At 40.5% G+C, this 12,434-nt stretch overlaps 1 protein-coding gene across 4 annotated transcripts in view; it reads right to left on the bottom strand.

The window, feature by feature from the left end:
- The window catches only part of WDR76 (WD repeat domain 76), a 60,151-nt gene that overhangs the window by 13,861 nt on the left and 33,856 nt on the right, over positions 1-12,434 (bottom strand). For all 4 annotated transcript variants that reach the window (XM_072740695.1, XM_072740696.1, XM_072740694.1 and 1 more), the window contains one exon: positions 1,243-1,401. In XM_072740695.1, the coding sequence (XP_072596796.1) occupies positions 1,243-1,401 (159 nt within the window). The remainder of the gene's footprint in view (positions 1-1,242; positions 1,402-12,434) is intronic.

Here is a 12,434-nt window from a genome sequence, read left to right as displayed (position 1 = left end):
AGAATAGCTACTATCAAAAAAGACAAGAAATAACTAATATTGGCAAAGATGTGGAGAAAAAGGAGCCCTTGTGCACTGCTGGGCTTGTGGGAATGTAAATTAGTATAGCCACCTTAGAAAACAGTATAGAGGTTCCTCAAAAAACTAAAGTCAGAAAAACCATACAATGCAGTAATTCTACTAATATTTACCCAAAGAAAATGAAAACACTAAATTAAAAAGATATATGTACCCTTAAGTTCACTGCAGTATTACTTACAATAGTGAAGATATGCAAGCAACCTAAATATCCATTGATAGATGAATGGATAAAGAAGATGTGGATGTGTGTGTGTGTGTGTGTGTTTATGCAATGGGATATTAGTCACAAAAAAAGAATGAGATCGTGCCTTTTGTGACAATATACATGGACCTAAAGGACATTTTGTTAAGTGAGGTTAAGTCAGAGAAAGACAAATAGCTTATGATTTCACTTAGATGGAATCTAAAAAACAAATAAATAAAAAAAGCAGAAACACTCTTAAATACAGAGAACAAATTGGTGGTTGCCAGAGGGATTCGCAGGAATGGGGGGAAATGGGCAAAATGAATGTAGGGGAATGGCAGATACAGGCTTCCAGTATTGGAATGAATATGGGAATAAAAAAAGGATAAAACAAATAGCATAGGGAATATAGTCAATGGTATTATAATAGCATTGCATGGTGACAGATGGTAGCTATACTTGTGGTGAACACAGCATAATGTATAGAGCTGCTGAATCACTATGTAGTACACTTGAAACTAATGTAACATTGTGTATCAACTATACTTCAGTAAAATATAGTAATACAAAATAAAGCTTTCTGCATAAATTAAAAAGTAATGAGAGCAAACATTTAATGTGTCTGGCTGCATTCATTCTAACCACTTTATCTGCCTTAAGTCATTTAATCCTGTGATAAGGTTATCACGAGGTAGGTACTATTACTATCCCGTTTTACAACTAAACTTATCATGAGATAGGTACTATTGTTATCCCATTTTACAGCTAAGGAAATTGAGGGACAAAGAGGTTAAATAACTTCCAAGGTCACACAAGTAGTTACAGAAGGCCTGTGATTCAAACTTAAGCAGTGTAGTTCTAAAGTTCCTATTTTATACCACTTCACTCATTCTGACTGGTATAATAATCATTCATATAGCATTTCAAAGAATCCAGAATATCATCTCAAGTCAATATGTAAACACATTAATATTTACCTCTTCAAAAATAGCCCTTGAAAAATCCCCACAGCGTAATGTGCCATCATAGCTCAGTGACAGTATGTGAGCCGGATTGGCAGGTGAGAAGTAAAGACAGCTAACTGGCTGACTGTGGGGCTGAAAAACATAAACTCCATCTTCTTTTGACTGGTGAGTCTGTAAGAGAGTCGGGGGTGGGGAGAGAGACAAAAACTAGTGAAAAGTAGAACACTTTCTGTCATTAAACTATTTATGTCTGTATTACATTCAATCTTTTCTTAGTCTCATTCAGAAAATCAGAATTAAAAACTTTATATTATCATCAAATTACTTTTTTCTAATTTTCAATTCAATCATATTGTCACATTTAACAGTTTCCAGCTTTTCACAACTAGCAAACTAGTTTCTTCATAGTGCAGAAGGAAAAAAATTACTATTATGAAATCCTCAGGAAATGAGAAATCTACTCTTTATTTGATATACAGCATAATTCCCCTACTACTAAAAACAGTATCACACCATTAACACTTTGTTTCCTCAGCATGAGTCTATAAAATCAGTCTAAGCACAATTTTCATAAGGTATTTGGTCCTGACACAAAGTGATAATTTAAAAAAGATTTTATCCCTGGGGCTCCTGAGTGACTCAGTTGGTTAAGCGATTCTTGATTTCAGCTCAGGTCTTGATCTCAGTGTCATGAGTTCAAGCTCCATATTGGGCTCCACGCTGGGCATGAAGACTACTTAACAAACAAATGTATCCCCTAAATACACCATGAAAGTTCATGTATTTCAATTCCACATTAATATTGTACTACTTCTAGGGATTATCCTTTCCACAACTGGATAACCAATTCCAAAATCATCACTTCTCAGATCTGGATAAACTATATTCCTATGCCATATGTCATATTATGAACCCGAGTAACTATCATCTCCAAATCTGGCTTTTGGTTTTTCTTTTTTTTTTTTTAATTTTATTTATTTATTCATGGGGGGGGCAGGCATGCTCCTTGCTGAACCACCCAGGTGTCCCTCCAAATCGGGCTTAATCTGCTCTGAAATACTCAAGCATTCTTGTTTTCTTCTTTTTTATTTTAAATTTAAACAAAAGAGTTTTTTAAAGGGAAAAGAAGGGAAAAAATTAAATATACATTCCTCCTCCTACCCAGAGTTAACCACTGTTAATACCTTCACATACTTGTGTATAGAATTTGTTTTTTAGTAAAACTAAACTCTCCATCGTTACAAAAAAATTAAATACAGAAATGCAGAAAGACAATTATTAAAAATCACCCCAAATGCAAATTTAAATCCTAAAATTATCAAGATACTAAGCTATTATAGATATCTTTATATGTACTTTTACAGATAGAATGACACAGAAGAAATTTAGAAGAAAATAAGATCACACTATAAATGCCATTTTTAATAGTATTAATTTTTTTTTTTAATAGTATTAAATTTAACTACACTTCGGGACACCTGGGCGGTTCAGTGGTTGGGCCTCTGCCTTCAGCTCAAGGCATGATCCTGAGGTAGCTGGGATCAAGTCCCACAGCAGGCTCCCTGCAGGGAGCCTGCTTCTCCCTCTGCCTGTGTCTCTGCCTCTATATCTCTCTCATGAATGAATGAATGAATGAATAAAACTTTAAAAAAAAAAAAAAACTACACTTCAATGGGACGCCTAGGTGGCTCAGTCAGTTAAACGTCTGCCTTCAGTTCAGGTCACGATCCCAGAGTCCTGGGATCAAGCCCCATGTCAGGCTCCCTGCTTCTCCCTCTCCTCCCCTGCTCATGCTGTCTCACTACCTCTGTCTCTCTTAAATACATTTTTTTTTTTAATTTTAACTATGAGGGGGATCCCTGGGTGGCTCAGCGGTTTGGCACCTGACTTTGGCCCAGGGCATGATCCTGGAGTCCCGGGATCGAGTTCCACATTGGGCTTCCTGCATGGAGCCTGCTTCTCCTCTATCTGTCTCTGCCTCTCTCTTTCTCTCTGTGTCTTTTTTTTTTTTTTAATTTTTATTTATTTATGATAGTCACAGAGAGAGAGAGAGAGAGAGAGGCAGAGACACAGACAGAGGGAGAAGCAGGCTCCATGCACTGGGAGCCCGACGTGGGATTCAATCCCGGGTCTCCAGGATCGCGCCCTGGGCCAAAGGCACGTGCTAAACCGCTGTGCCACCCAGGGATCCCTCTCTGTGTCTTTCATGAATAAATAAATAAAATCTTTAAAAAAAAAATTTTAACTATGAGGTAATTTTTGAAGTTCAAGTACAGCTGACCCTTGTACAACATGGAGATTATTTTTTTAAATTAATTTTTATTGGTGTTCAATTTACCAACATACAGAAAAACACCCAGTGCTCATCCCGTCAAGTGTCCACCTCAGTGCCCGTCACCCATTCCCCTCCAACACCCGCCCTCCTCCCCTTCCACCACCCCTAGTTCGTTTCCCCGAGTTAGGAGTCTTTATGTTCTGTCTCCCTTCCTGATATTTCCCATACTTTCTTTTCCCTTCCTTTATATTCCCTTTCACTATTATTCATATTCCCCAAATGAATGAGAACATACAATGTTTGTCCTTCTCCGATTGACTTATTTCACTCAGCATAATACCCTCCAGTTCCATCCACGTTGAAGCAAATGGTGGGTATTTGTCGTTTCTAATTGCTGAGTAATATTCCATTGTATACATAAACCACATCTTCTTTATCCATTCATCTTTCGATGGACACCGAGGCTCCTTCCACAGTTTGGCTATTGTGGCCATTGCTGATAGAAACATCGGGGTGCAAGTGTCCCGACGTTTCATTGCATCTGAATCTTTGGGGTAAATCCCCAACAGTGCAATTGCTGGGTTGTAGGGCAGGTCTATTTTTAACTCTTTGAGGAACCTCCACACAGTTTTCCAAAGTGGCTGCACCAGTTCACATTCCCACCAACAGTGTAAGAGGGTTCCCTTTTCTCTGCATCCTCTCCAACATTTGTTGTTTCCTGCCTTGTTGATTTTCCCCATCCTCACTGGTGTGAGGTGGTATCTCATTGTGGTTTTGATTTGTATTTCCCTGATGGCAAGTGATGCAGAGCATTTTCTCATGTGCATGTTGGCCATGTCCATGTCTTCCTCTGTGAGATTTCTCTTCATGTCTTTTGCCCATTTCATGATTGGATTGTTTGTTTCTTTGGTGTTGAGTTTAATAAGTTCTTTATAGATTTTGGAAACTAGCCCTTTATCTGATATGTCATTTGCAAATATCTTCTCCCATTCTGTAGGTTGTCTTTTAGTTTTGTGGGCTGTATCCTTTGCTGTGCAAAAGCTTCTTATCTTGATGAAGTCCCAATAGTTCATTTTTGCTTTTGTTTCTTTTGCCTTTGTGGATGTATCTTGCAAGAAGTTACTGTGGCCGAGTTCAAAGAGGGTGTTGCCTGTGTTCTCTTCTATGATTTTGATGGACTCTTGTCTCACATTTAGATCTCTCATCCATTTTGAGTTTATCTTTGTGTATGGTGAAAGAGAGTGGTCCAGTTTCATTCTTCTGCATGTGGATGTCCAATTTTCCCAGCACCATTTATTGAAGAGACTGTCTTTCTTCCAATGGATAGTCTTTCCTCCTTTATCGAATATTAGATGACCATACATTTCAGGATCCACTTCTGGGTTCTCTATTCTGTTCCATTGATCTATGTGTCTGTTTTTGTGCCAGTACCACACTGTCTTGATGACCACAGCTTTGTAGTACAATCTGAAATCTGGCATTGTGATGCCCCCAGCTATGGTTTTCTTTTTTAAAATTCCCCTGGCTATTCGGGGTCTTTTCTGATTCCACACAAATCAACATGGAGATTAAGGGCACCAACTCACCATGCAGTTGAAAATCCATGTGTAACTTCTGACTATCCAAAAACTTAACTACTAATATCCTGTTGACCAAAATCCTTAATAACATAAACAATTAGCACATTTTTGTACATTATCCTTATTATATACTGTACTTTTACAATAGAGTAACAGAGTAAGCTAGAGAAAATAAATATTAATAAAATCATAAGGAAAACAAGATACACTTACAGTACTGCATTGTGCTTTTAATACCATAAGTTTACAAGATAATCATCTGTCAGTACCTGTCAAAATTGTCTTATATGATACAAAACACTAGAGATATTACATATATTACTACTACTAAACATCAAAAATGAAAACATAATGTGAAAAAGAAATTCATTTTTACTGACAGGTATAACAACTCATGTATTGATAATAAAGTGGCACCAGTACTGCTTTATGATAGCCTAGTGTAATCAATACAATAGCTTCACAGTAGCCTAGCCTATACACTAATGAATGAATCCCTATAAAATTTTTATAGGGTACAATATTAGTCATATCCACAATGCAGTACTGAAACACTATTACATTTTTTTTAAAAACCACTTACCTGTGATGATAGACTGATATAAAGTTTCTTCAATTACAAGAGAGAAAGTATACTGTAGGACAATGTAATTCTTTGAAAGCAAAATTATAAAACAGTAGGAAAGCTAAAGCATTATTAATTTTATATTTAATATTACTCACCTTATGCCTATGTAAGGATAGGCTATCCACTTCCATACAATTCTTGCATATTGTGTCCTACACAATGACTACTTAGGCAATGAGGATAATGACACAAATGTCTCATATATTTCTTGCTATATAGTTACTAAATTTTCACATGTAGGCAGACACATATACCAGATATAAATTTGTTAACTGTACAGCAGGATGATTATTTACTAAGTGGAATGTTTCATTCCAAAGGTCTTCGTCCTCACTGGCTGAGGATAATAAGGGCTGGGGCTTGCTGTCTCAGGAGTGACAGCAGCAGAGGAGATGGAGAAGGCAGAAGGGGAGGCAGAAGAAGCAGGCACAGTAAGTGTAACTTTATGGAGTACATCATAATTTCTGTCTTTTTGTTTTTTCATTTCTCTAAAAATGTTTCTATCCATATAATACCAATCCTTCTTCCACCATTTGCTTTAGTTGCAGTGCCCATACCTAGAAAGGTACACGTCATAAAAGAAATGAAAAGCAGTCTTAAATAATCAGAATGTTTCTGCCAGATTGTCTAATGTCAATTTTTCTAACACTGCTTCATCATCTGGCATCATCAGAAGCATTCCTCTCCATCAAGCACTCTTAATTCCTCTGGTGGGGAGTCTCTTAGCTCTTGAATTCCTCTAAGATATCCTGAAACCCTTCATCCCCACCATTTTTTTTGCTATAATCACAATCTCTTTCATGATTTCCTTGTCTCTGTCATAAATCCTGTGAAGCCATGTACAACACCTGGACAGTTTTCTCCAGCAGGAATTTATTCTCCCAGGCCTGATTGCTTTCATGGCTTTTTCTAGAACAACAATGGCATCTTCAATGGTGTTATCTTTCCAGACTTGCATGATGTTTTCTCTACTGAGGTTCTCTTCCATCTCATTGACAACCTTTTCTATAGCATATCATGTGCAATAAGCCTTAAAAGTCCTTAATGAGCTCTTCCCCCGAGCGGCCTGAGGTGACCTCCGGAGATGGTTCGCTACTCGCTGGACCCAGAAAACCCTACAAAATCATGCAAGTCGAGAGGTTCAAATCTTCGTGTTCACTTTAAGAACACACGTGAAACTGCCCAGGCCATCAAGAGTATGCACATTCGAAAAGCCACCAAGTATCTGAAAGATGTCACTTTGCAGAAGCAGTGTGTGCCATTCTGTCGCTACAGTGGTGGAGTTCGTAGGTGTGCGCAGGCCAAACAGTGGGGCTGGACACAGGGTCGGTGGCCCAAGAAGAGTGCTGAATTTTTACTGCACATGCTTAAAAATGCGGAGAGTAATGCTGAACTTAAGGGTTTAGATGTAGATTCTCTGGTCATTGAGCACATCCAGGTGAATAAAGCCCCCAAGATGCGACATAGAACCTACAGGGCTCATGGCCGGATTAATCCACACATGAGCTCTCCCTGCCACATTGAGATGATTCTTACTGAAAAAGAGCAGATTGTTCCTAAACCAGAAGAGGAGGTTGCACAGAAGAAAAAGATATCCCAGAAGAAACTGAAGAAACAAAAACTTATGGCCCGGGAGTAAATTCTGCATAGAATAAATGCAAATAATAAAAAAAAAAGTCCTTAATGACCACCTGATCTGAAGGCTGAAGTAGGGACACCATGTTTGGGGACAACACTTTCAGGCCTTCAGTGTTGAACTCATGGGGTTCTGGATAGCCAGGGGCATTGTCTAATACCAAAAAACTTTAGAAGGCAGTCCCTTAATGACAAGGTACTTTCTGACCTCAGGGAAAAAGCATTGTCATCGATGGATTCATATCCAATCCAGAAAAAGTCTCTTGTTTCCAGGACTTCCTATTGTACAGCCAAAAGACTGGCAACTGGTGTTTATTTTTTCCCTTCAATGTTAGGGATTAGCAGCTCTACAGATAAGGGCAGTCCTGATCACGATCCCAACTGTAGTTGCACAGAAGAGTAGAGTTAGCCTATTCCTTCTTGCCTTCAATCCTACTGTGACTTCTCTTCCTTACCAATAAATGTCCTTCGCAGCATTTTTTTTTTCCAGAATGCACTTTCCTCTGCATTAGAAACTGTTCAGCCAGATAGTCTTTCTCAGCAATTTTTTTAATGGTGTTTGGGAACTTATCTAGTCTTGGGTCAGCAGGAATCTAGTCTTGCTTCTACTGTTATCCTGACATTTTTTAAGCCAAACTTCTTTCTGAAATTATCGAACTATCCTTTGCTGGCATTATATTCTCCAGCTTTAGATCTTTCATCTTCCATTTGTTTTGTCATAAGATGACTTCAATTTTTCTCGAATCACATTAGTATACAGGTATGTCTTTCTTAGAACAATCCTATACCCACATAAAAGTGGCATCTTCAGGGCAGCCCTGGTAGCGCAGCAGTTTAGTGCTGCCTGCCGCCTGGGATGTGATCCTGGAGACCTGGGATCGAGTCCCATGTTGGGCTCCCTGCATGGAGCCTGCTTCTCCCTCTGCCTGTGTCTCTGCCTCTATCTCTCTCTCTCTCTCATGAATAAATAAATAAAATCATAAAAAAAAAGTGGCATCTTCAGTATGAGATAAAAAGGTATCTTGCAAAAAGTTCAAGGCTTTCATATCTGCTGGTGTAGCTGCACCAACAGCTTTACAAATTTTTTCTTTAGTTTACAACAGTCTTTATTCATTTATCTTGAAATGCTGGGCATCCACTGCTACAGACCTCAATTTATAGTATTTACCAAGCAATTCAACTTTTTCCTATACTATCCTGAATTTTGTTTCTTGGGAGCACTTTCCAGCATCACTAGTGGCACTTCGTAGGAGTCCTATGGTACTATTCACGGTGTATAGTATTGCACTAAACATAATGAAAAATATGCAAGAACCTCAAGAGATTACTTTTTCTGTGATACAAATTTACAGGAGATAAACTGTTCACACGGAGATGACTGGTGTTTCAAGGAGACACTTGCTATAATTAAGCTCACCACAACAGCAACAGGATAGCTAGGAAATTATTATAGTAGTACAATAGTACAATTAATTGTATGCAGTTATGGTTTAATAGTGCATCTTTACATTTGTTTACATTTCTCTTGACTGTGAATGGTACCACATAGGGTCTGTAAGTGTTGAAGATTTGAAATTTTTAACTTTTTATAAAATAGATTTGTATATATTTTATGGTAGTAAATGAAAATAATAGTCTAGTATCTACACATGTTTTATGCATTCATGACATATCTTTTTCTTAGTTTTTTTTTTTAGATTTTTCAGTATTTCTTTTTTTTTTTTTTTTTTTTTTTAGATTTTTCCATATTTCTAAGCTACACGGTTCATCTACAAATTTTTCAAATTGTCACAAATCGGGAGGAGGGGCAAGATGGCGGCAGAGTAGGGTCTCCAAGTCACTTGTCCTCAACAAATTACCTAGAAAACATTCAAATCATCCTGAAAATCTACGAATTCAGCCTGAGTTTTAAAGAGAGACCAGCTGGAACGCTACAGTGAGAAGAGTTCGCGCTTCTATCAAGGTAGGAAGACGGGGAAAAAGAAATAAAGACACAAAAGACCTCCAAGGGGGAGGGGCCCCGCGAGGAGCCGGGCTGAGGCCGGGGCGAGTGTCCCCAGGACAGGAGAGCCCCGTCCCGGAGGAGCAGGAGCTGCACCGACCTTCCCGGGGGAAAGGCCTCCCGGGGAATTGGAGCAGGATCCCCAGAAAGGCGGGGATGCCCTCGGGCTCCCTGGGACAGTAACAGAGGAACTGCGCCCCAGAGAGTGCGCCGAGCTCCCTAAGGGCTGCAGCGCGCGGCGGGACCCGGAGCAGCTCTGAGGGGCTCGGGCGGCGGCTCCGCGGAGGGGGCTGCGCGGCTCCGGGAACAGCTCAGCGGCGGCGGCTCGGGCGGAGGAAGAAGCTCCGCGGAGGGGGCGGCGCGGCTCCGGGAACAGCTCGGCAGCGGCGGCTCGGGCGGAGGAAGAAGCTCAGCCCGGAGGGGGCGGCGCGACTCCAGGAACAGCTCGGAGGGGCTCGGGCGGCGGCTCCGCGGAGGAGGCTGCACCGCCGGGAGCGCGAATCCAACAGCGCAGGCCCCAGAGCACAGGGCGCCGGGACACAGCCCAGGATCCGGCCTCCCCCCGGGACAGGCAGAGGCCGGGAGGGCCCAGGACAGCGAGGACGCTCCTGCCTGGAACTGAGCAGATCAGCGGCCCCGCCTGGGAGCCTCCAGGCCCTGCAGACGGAGAGCCCCGGAGCTACTGCGGGGGCTGACTTCAGGGTCCCAGAGCTGCCCCCGCCACTGTGGCTTCCTCCCGGGCCTCACGGGGTGAACAACCCCCACTGAGCCCTGCACCAGGCAGGGGCAGAGCAGCTCCCCCAAGTGCTAACACCTGAGAATCAGCACAGCAGGCCCCTCCCCCAGAAAACCAGCTAGAGGGACAAGTTCCAAGGGAAGTCAAGGGACTTAAAGAACACAGAATCGGAAGATACTCCCCCGTGTTTTTTTTGTTTTGTTTTGTTTTGTGCTTTTTTTTTTCTTTTCTCTCTTTCTTCTTGATTTCTGATTGCGTCCCCCACCCCCCCTTTTTTTCTTTTTTCTCCTTTCTTTCTTTTTCTTCTCTTTTTCCCCCCTTTTTTTTCTTCTTTCTCTTTTTTCTTTTTCTCTTTTCTTTCCTTCTCTCTTTTTCTCCTTTTCCCAATACAACTTGTTTTTGGCCACTCTGCACTGAGCAAAATGACTAGAAAGAAAACCTCACCTCAAAAAAAAGAATCAGAAACAGCCCTCTCTCCCACAGAGTTACAAAATATGGATTACAATTCAATGTCAGAAAGCCAATTCAGAAGCACTATTATACAGCTACTGGTGGCTCTAGAAAAAACCATAAAGGACTCAAGAGACTTCATGACTGCAGAATTGAGATCCAATCAGGCAGAAATTAAAAATCAATTAAATGAGATACAATCCAAGCTAGAAGTCCTAACGACGAGGCTTGATGAGGTGGAAGAACGAGTGAGTGACATAGAAGACAAGCTGATGGCAAAGAGGGAAACTGAGGAAAAAAGAGACAGGCAATTAAAAGACCATGAGGATAGATTAAGGGAAATAAATGACAGCCTGAGGAAGAAAAACCTACGTTTAATTGGGGTTCCCGAGGGCGCCGAAAGGGACAGAGGGCCAGAATATGTATTTGAACAAATCCTAGCTGAAAACTTTCCGAATCTGGGAAGGGAAAGAGGCATTCAGATCCAGGAAATAGAGAGATCCCCCCCTAAAATCAACAAAACCCGATCAACACCTCGACATTTAATAGTGAAGCTTGCAAATTCCAAAGATAAGGAGAAGATCCTTAAAGCAGCAAGAGAAAAAAAGTCCCTGACTTTTATGGGGAGGAATATTAGGGTAACAGCAGACCTCTCCACAGAGACCTGGCAGGCCAGAAAGGGCTGGCAGGATATATTCAGGGTCCTAAATGAGAAGAACATGCAACCAAGAATACTCTATCCAGCAAGGCTTTCATTCAAAATGGAAGGAGAGATAAAGAGCTTCCAAGACAGGCAGGAACTGAAAGAATATGTAACCTCCAAACCAGCTCTGCAAGAAATTTTAAGGGGGACTCTTAAAACTCCCCTTTAAGAAGAAGTTCAGTGGAACAATCCACAAAAACAAGGACTGAATAGATATGATGACACTAAACTCATATCTATCAATAGTAACTCTGAACCTGAATGGGCTTAATGACCCCATCAAAAGGCGCAGGGTTTCAGACTGGATTAAAAAGCAGGACCCATCTATTTGCTGTCTACAAGAGACTCATTTTAGACAGAAGGACACCTACAACCTGAAAATAAAAGGTTGGAGAACCATTTACCATTCAAATGGTCCTCAAAAGAAAGCAGGGGTAGCCATCCTTATATCAGATAAATTAAAATTTACCCTGAAGACTATAGTGAGAGATGAAGAGGGACACTATCTCATACTCAAAGGATCTATCCAACAAGAAGACTTAACAATTCTCAATATATATGCCCCAAATGTGGGAGCTGCCAAATATTTAAACCAATTAATAACCAAACTGAAGAAATACTTTGATAATAATACACTTATACTTGGTGATTTCAATCTAGCTCTTTCTATACTAGATAGGTCTTCTAAGCACAACATATCCAAAGAAACGAGAGCTTTAAATGATACACTGGACCAGATGGATTTCACAGATATCTACAGAACTTTACATCCAAACTCAACTGAATACACATTCTTCTCAAGTGCACATGGAACTTTCTCCAGAATAGACCACATACTGGGTCACAAATCGGGTCTGAACCGATACCAAAAGATCGGGATAGTCCCCTGTATATTCTCAGACCATAATGCCTTGAAATTAGAACTTAATCACAACAAGAAGTTTGGAAGGACCACAAACACATGGAGGTTAAGGACCATCCTGCTAAAAGATGAAAAGGTCAACCAGGAAATTAAGGAAGAATTGAGAAGATTCATGGAAACTAATGAGAATGAAGATACAACCGTTCAAAATCTTTGGGACGCAGCAAAAGCAGTCCTGAGGGGGAAATACATCGCAATACAAGCATCCATTCAAAAACTGGAAAGAACTCAAATTCAAAAGCTCACCTTACACATAAAGGAACTAGAGAAAAA

The sequence above is a fragment of the Vulpes vulpes genome, chromosome 15 (assembly GCF_048418805.1).
Source record: "Vulpes vulpes isolate BD-2025 chromosome 15, VulVul3, whole genome shotgun sequence".
NCBI lineage: Eukaryota > Metazoa > Chordata > Mammalia > Carnivora > Canidae > Vulpes > Vulpes vulpes.
Note: the sequence above shows the minus strand (reverse complement) of the source record. Positions and strands in the feature narration are given on the sequence as shown.